Source organism: Amphibalanus amphitrite, unplaced genomic scaffold (genome assembly GCF_019059575.1).
Source record: "Amphibalanus amphitrite isolate SeventyFive unplaced genomic scaffold, NRLGWU_Aamphi_draft 000079F_arrow, whole genome shotgun sequence".
Classification (NCBI taxonomy): Eukaryota; Metazoa; Arthropoda; class Thecostraca; order Balanomorpha; family Balanidae; genus Amphibalanus; species Amphibalanus amphitrite.
Genome location: NW_024881575.1, coordinates 653519 through 660030, shown reverse-complemented (window position 1 = coordinate 660030; position 6512 = coordinate 653519). Strand labels below are relative to the sequence as shown.

At 51.9% G+C, this 6512-nt stretch overlaps 1 protein-coding gene across 1 annotated transcript; it reads right to left on the bottom strand.

Annotated features, from left to right (window-relative positions):
• Nucleotides 1-2993: 2993 nt before the first annotated feature.
• Nucleotides 2994-5888, bottom strand: LOC122379503. The gene is made up of 3 exons (XM_043361769.1): nt 5409-5888; nt 3969-5228; nt 2994-3224 (listed from the first exon to the last, which is right to left on the bottom strand). The coding sequence occupies exons 1-3, from the start codon at nt 5886-5888 to the stop codon at nt 2994-2996; spliced, it is 1971 nt and encodes a 656-aa protein (XP_043217704.1).
• Between the last annotated feature and the right edge of the window lie 624 nt (nt 5889-6512).

Here is a 6512-nt window from a genome sequence, read left to right as displayed (position 1 = left end):
CGCTTAATACCTATACCGACCGTTTTCTAAAGAGGCTAATTTCTCTCTCTCTCTCTCTCTCTCTCTCTCTCTCTCTCTCTCTCTCTCTCTCTCTCTCTCTCTCTCTCTCTCTCTCTCTCTCTCTCTCTCTCTCTCTTCTCTCTCTCTCTCTCTCTCTCTCTCTCTCTCTCTCTCTCTCTCTCTCTCTCTCTCTCTCTCTCTTATACCGAAAGCTCCATAAAAGTTCACGACAAAAACTTCAAGGCAGGTCTAGACCCCTCCGACTATTGGGTCATTAAACTGACTTGGAAGGTCAACGTATGACCTATGGTCAATGAATGACCTATGATCTATAAATTGGGTATCATCGGCTTCCTCTCGTCACGTGCAACATGTTCCTTCTTTTCAAGAAGCTCTAGTTTGATCAAAAGCCGATTAACTGTGGGGTCTGATCCATCCCCGTCCAAACGTTAGCGCCTGCGAAAACGCCGATATGGTTGCGAGTTATGGCATATTCCTAATGTTTTGCTTTTTTAGTGGCTCACTTCGATTTTGTTCTAAAAATAACGCAAAAAAATCAGCTTACAGTGATGTTACTTAAATTCTTACGCCTCCTGGTTTCCTTTTCATAATACTGCAATTTTATTCACGCAACATATTTATTGGTAGTTTCGTGAAAAAGTTTTGGAAATATAGTGCAGCAGAAAACAAAACTTCGTTGTGAAACGACCTCCAGCCTCAGCAGGTCACGGTTAACACTCACTTCGTTGGGGGAGGGGCAATATAGCCCCCCTGTGTATTTTCCTGAATAGCAAAAAAAAAAAAAACGGCGGCGCGCAGCCCCGCCAAATTTTCAGTAGTTTGCCGGGAATCAATTTGACACCTTCTAGAGATGTCAATCGGATACCAACTTTTTGGTATACCGATACCAACTCGGTATTTGGTATTTCAATCCTAATGTGTTTGGTATTTTGTTGGGATCATGAACCCTCGCCAGTGTCCTGAAATTGGTTTTTCGGAGAGTGTGATTGAAGCCGCAAGGACGTCACTATTTCAAAAGGACGTCGATATCGGTACGGAGCGTAAGCCACTGAAGATCCCTTAAATCTCTTAAAATTAGCGATTTTCACTAGCAATTTTGACTAATAGCACCTCAAGGCACCTCAAATGATCATATACAGACACAAAGTAATGCCAATTTACCCCTAGTACAATACAAAATTCAATCATCCACCACAAACACCAAAACAACACTTTGAAGATGCTTAGTTCTTGTCCATGATTGTACACAACAGTCAACAACAAATATGCTTCAACAAAAATCAGCCCAAGAGTCAGCGGCTATCACTAAATATTGACGTCATAAGAGGGATATTATATCGAGCAAGAAGAGTGACGTAAAAAACAGACGTCCAAACAAAGAGTTGGAAAACAGTTAGGAAAGTTAATTTCCATAGCTTCCTGTTGTGAAATTCAATTTAGAATACTTCAAGGTAGACGCTGAATTTTTCTTGGCTGGAAAAAATATGAAATCATTGTGCACTTTTCAGTTTTGTACCGACGTCGATTAAATGGGAATGACAAGGTCAATCGACGTCCCCAACATTGCATGTATTTTTAAGCCAAGGACGACATAGGCTTTAATTAAAGCTGTTGAAATTCGGTAACTTTATGCTAATTGAAACAAATAAACACAAACTTTTTCCCCAACCACTATCAACATATATGCAAAATTAACTACTTTTGAAGGGCATGTTCAAGGGGCAGCGCTACCTCGTTACTGTGACCTTCTGAGGAGGAAAAATAATTAAATATGTTACAGTAATTTGATACAAAAGATATGTTGTGTGCTTATAGATAAATGTCGAAGTAATATATTCGCACTATTAATTTTTATCTATACGCTGCACAGTCACTAAAACTGAAAAGTGGAAAACGACGTCCTCAGATCCGCTCTATTCCGACATCTTTTCTCCTTCATATGGTAGCTATTACCGTCACATGGTAAAGGAAAAAACCTATTCATATCTGACGCACAGAAAACGAAAATAAAACCGCGTTGTTTACTGTTGCGGCAGGTGGCCAGCGTTGTAGGAAAGGGGAGTTGAGTATAAGAGTGAGTTTGTGAGGCCTTAGGATATATTTATTGTCATTTTGCATACCTAGTCGTGTTTTTAGGCTACATAGGTGATATTTCTTTTTATTAGTTTGCTTTTGGTGTTCGATATACCTGTCGACTTTTATCTGTCAGGGACGTCGTTTGGTTTTCCGGGACGTCACAAAGAGAATCTGTTCGGGTGTGGGTTTCCACCCAAATTCACGAAAATCAGGACACTGACCCTCGCTAATGTTTGAGAGGCTAGAAATCGGTAAAAAATTGGTATTTTCCTCATGTTCCCAAGTTGGTTTGGTTTCGGTATTTCTCCACGGTTTTGGTTGGTATTTGGTTTGGTATCGGTATTCCGATTTTCCGTAACTGACATCACTAACACCTTCACACAAAATCACAAACCTTACCTGTAGATTCTGTATTCCTCAGCGCGCACCCTCACACCGTCAGTCCATCTCGCTCACTGACTCACCGCCTGCCCGGACACAGCTTGGCCCCGGCGGCAGCGACCTGACACCGCCTGAGCGAAGTCCATCCGACTCGCATCGCGGAAAGCATCACTTAGCATCGAAAAGCATCACTGAAACTACACTCCACCCTTGATCTCAAAGGATCAACCCATCGATTGGAAATACTGGGCCTGTCTACGTTCCCGCTCGCTTCTACGTGGAATCTGTCGCTCCTCGTGAGATGATGTTTTTCGTACTCCAGCGTAGATGGGTAGCCATTCGGCTTCCACGGTTGACAGTGATGACATACGTCACAGCCCAAATCTTTAACGAGCTTGCAAAAAAGATGACGTATGTCATCACTGTCAACCGTGGAAGCCGAATGGCTACCCATCTACGCTGGAGTACGAAAAACATCATCTCACGCTCTCAGTCCCAGCGGATTAAAACAACACCTAAGACTGTCGCTCCTCCTCGCCCACAATCTCAGCTGACTCTCCCTCCACGACTACCGGCCCACTGTTCCCCTCTGAGCCCACATCATTCACCACCGGCACGGTAATGACCAGACTCTCACCGTCCCTCTCTCCCTCACTGTCGCCCTCACTAACGGGCCCCTCCTCGACGGCGGCATTCCGTCGGCGTAAATTTCTCACGTGCCACGGCACTCCATCGACTTCTACGACCTGCTCAGAAACGACATCAGACACCGTGCCGGGACGCGACGCATCAACACACCGAGTTCCCCGACGACGTACCCAGACAGGGTCGCCAACACGATACGCGGCTGCCTCACTGTTCACTGGTACGGGGTTGGGCGCCGGCGGTGCAGCAGCGGGCCGCACATTGTCCCTCACATTGTACCGGAACACGACACTCGCGGGTGCAGATCCACCCTCGCGCGGCGTTACATTGTACAGGTGGACTGCCTCGGCCACCGAGCATTGTTTTCGCGCAGCAATGACCTTGATCGTGCGATGGTTCCGCTCAACTATCGAATTGCCAGCCGGCTCATGAACCGCCCTAAATCGAAGACGCACGCCCCACCTCGCTGCAAAAGCCGCAAAACTCCGACTGCGAAAGATGGTGTCATTATCACAAAGCAGCTCCTCAGGTGCCCCGCGCTCGAAGAAGATCTGTTCGAGCTGAGCGATCGTGACATCAGCGTCCGGACGACTCAGGTGTCGCCACAGACAGAACCGCGAGGGTCCACAGTCCACAACCGAGAGAAACGACTGGCCCCGGTAGTGCGTTACATCAATTGCCAGTCGCTTCCATACGTCAGACACTTCCAACGAGCCATGCCTCCACTTCATTGGCGCCGGATCGATTGAGCGGCATGCGTCACACTGGCTCACCACATTTTGCACTTGAGCTCGCGTCACGTCCTTTGAAATGTCACGCCGTGCAAAGTACAGTGTCCGACGAACCCCGGGATGTCCGGCGCGGTCATGCACTCCTGCGATGGCCTCCGCAATATCAGCAGAGCCTCCTGGTGCAAGCTGATCCTCCGTCCGGTCCTCTGCCGCGCCGGCCGAGTCTCCCCGCGGCGTCATCCGATCCACCTCAGCGCTGCTACCACCTGCAGCTGCGACTTGATCGCCTCCTCTCAGTACTGCCGAACCCGATGAATCGTCATCAGAGTTAGGCAATGCCAGCCCATTGGCCGCAGCCTCGCAGCCGGCCATTGTCTCAGTAGCTGCAGGCGATGACTCATCACGCAACCAGTCTTTCGGCACTCGGGTCAGCTCGTCTGCTCGATTCGCTGCGCTCCGCACTAGAGTTACAGACAGCGACAGCTCGAGCTCATCCACCAGCTGTCGAATCATGTCGACCCTGCGTCTGATCAACATCTCTCCGTGTGCCTTGGTGCGCAGCCGAGTGCGGCCGCTCAATGCATCGTTGATCCAACGGTGCACTGTGACCGAGTCCGTGCGCAGATCGATGACACGCATGTCCCAAGCGACGGCCACGTTGATGCCTCTCACGGCCGCATTTAGCTCCGCAACATTTATGTGTGTGGATTCATCCTTCCTCAGCCAGCATCCGTCTTCAATGACGTCGCCGCCAGGTGACTCCACCACCACACCCGCTGCTACGGAGCTCGCATCCACCCAAACCACAGCGCGGTCGCTCCGCACGCTCCACAGACCGTGTGCCGGATCGTGACTGGCTACCCGAGCCGCGACATGACTAATCTGCTTCTGCAGAACTCCGTCGTAGGTGATGTCATCCCATCCTTGTGTGACGTCATTCACGCGTCGTTTCAGCCAGGCCACGGCAGGGCGGAGCCAACCACACACGGGCATGTGAGCGATCAGGCGTCCGCACCACGAGAACACTCCACGGCGCGTGAGCACAGCCGGTGGTGGTCCGACTGGGTTGTCTCTGCTCCACACCAGCCTGCCAAGCTCCCGTGAGACTCGCAGACCGAGCAGACGCGCGCCGCCTGCCGCCCGCTCTGGAGGCTTGCACTCGAGACCAAAGTTCGCCAGATGAGCCACCACTCGCTCTGCGCTAACAATGTCCTCGTTCACCAGCAGATCGTCCACGTACGGAAGCACTGCCCGGTTTATGTCCGCGTCACGTTCCAGAACCGTCCGAATCACCGCCTTCATGACGAGCGGAGCCACGCACAATCCATAACCGAGCCGTGTCAAACAATGTCTCTGGTTTTCGATCATCACCGTCTGAAACGGCCACAGCTGGCGGTCAACCTGAATCTGCAAATACGCGTGACGTAGATCTACGACCGCAACGTTTTCGCCATGTCGTCGCCACTTCCTCAGTTGGTCCGCACAGACGTCTGCGTCAGCTGTGTGAGCTGTCAAGTAGTTGTTCAGTTCACGATAGTCAAGCACAGGTCTCACTTTCGATTTGTTCTTTTGTTGGACTGCCATTAAAGGCACCAGACCCTTTGGTGGGCCAAGCTCTGACTCGTTGTAGGGAATAAGCCAGCCCTGCTCCACCCAACGTTTGAGTTCATCGTCAAATTCACGGCGAGCGTCACACGGCACCCTGTACTGTGCGACAGTGTTCTGCAAGCACTCTGGCTCTGCTCCGTCAGTCCACTTCCATTTCATTCTCCACGCCTTAGATGTCGGATCAAAGTACACGGCATAATCTGGTGCATCCACAACTGGTGCCCGGTCCGGGTGCAGGTCGGTCGGTGTCGGTTCGGGTTGCGCCGCCGTCTCATTGCAGCCCGGATGCAGCGGTGAGGCTGCTCCATCCGAGACGCCACTGGCAGCCGCTGCAACTGGAGCGGCCGGCACAGCTGAGTCCACTCCAAAGTTCACTTCACTGGATGCACTAACGAACACGCCCTGCAGAGCAGTCACACCGTTCATTCCCAGAATGAATGAAAAGTTCAAAGGCTTTCTAGCAGACACCAGCACTTCCAACTCAACTCGAGCACCAAACATGGTCTGCACTGACACGTAACCTCTGCCTTCGCATGCGTATCGTTCTCCACTCAGTGTCACAACGTCGATTCGCTCCGCAGACCAGCGGCGGCAAACGGAGGAGTGCGCGACGCTCACGGTGCATCCGGTATCCACGAGGGCTCGACACATCACTCCGTCCACCGACAGGTGCGTGGTCGGCAGAGCGCCACTCACTGGTGAGCCGGAGAGGAGGCTGGCGCTGAGGCCACCTCTCCGCCGCCGTTTTCCGGGCAGGTAGCTGCCACGTGGCCGGGTCGGCTGCACCGGAAGCAGAGCCTGCTTCCGCCCAAACCACCTCGACGTCCACGGCCACCTCGACCACGAAGACAATCGCGGGCCAAGTGGTTGGGCTGTCCGCACGCATAGCAAACGGTGGCTTCCTGACGGCGCGGACCGCGGTGGTCTGCCGCTGCAGCTACCCCGAGAACGCTATCTCGACAGAGGATAGCACGGGCCCGGTCCACCATCTCCGACAGAGACAGGGACTCCATGCGGGCGCCTGTCTGGAGAGCGTGCCGCACGGACTCG

Bases quoted from the DNA above. Each gene is read 5' to 3' on its own strand.
- LOC122379503 (XM_043361769.1), bottom strand. From the start codon at position 5,888: ATGAACGGTGTGACTGCTCTGCAGGGCGTGTTCGTTAGTGCATCCAGT. The intron at 5,229-5,408 runs GTGAGACCTGTG...TGGCCGTTTCAG, and splicing joins AACAAAAGAACAAATCGAAA to ACGGTGATGATCGAAAACCA. The intron at 3,225-3,968 runs GTTCGTCGGACA...GTTTCTGAGCAG, and splicing joins ACCGCGCCGGACATCCCGGG to GTCGTAGAAGTCGATGGAGT.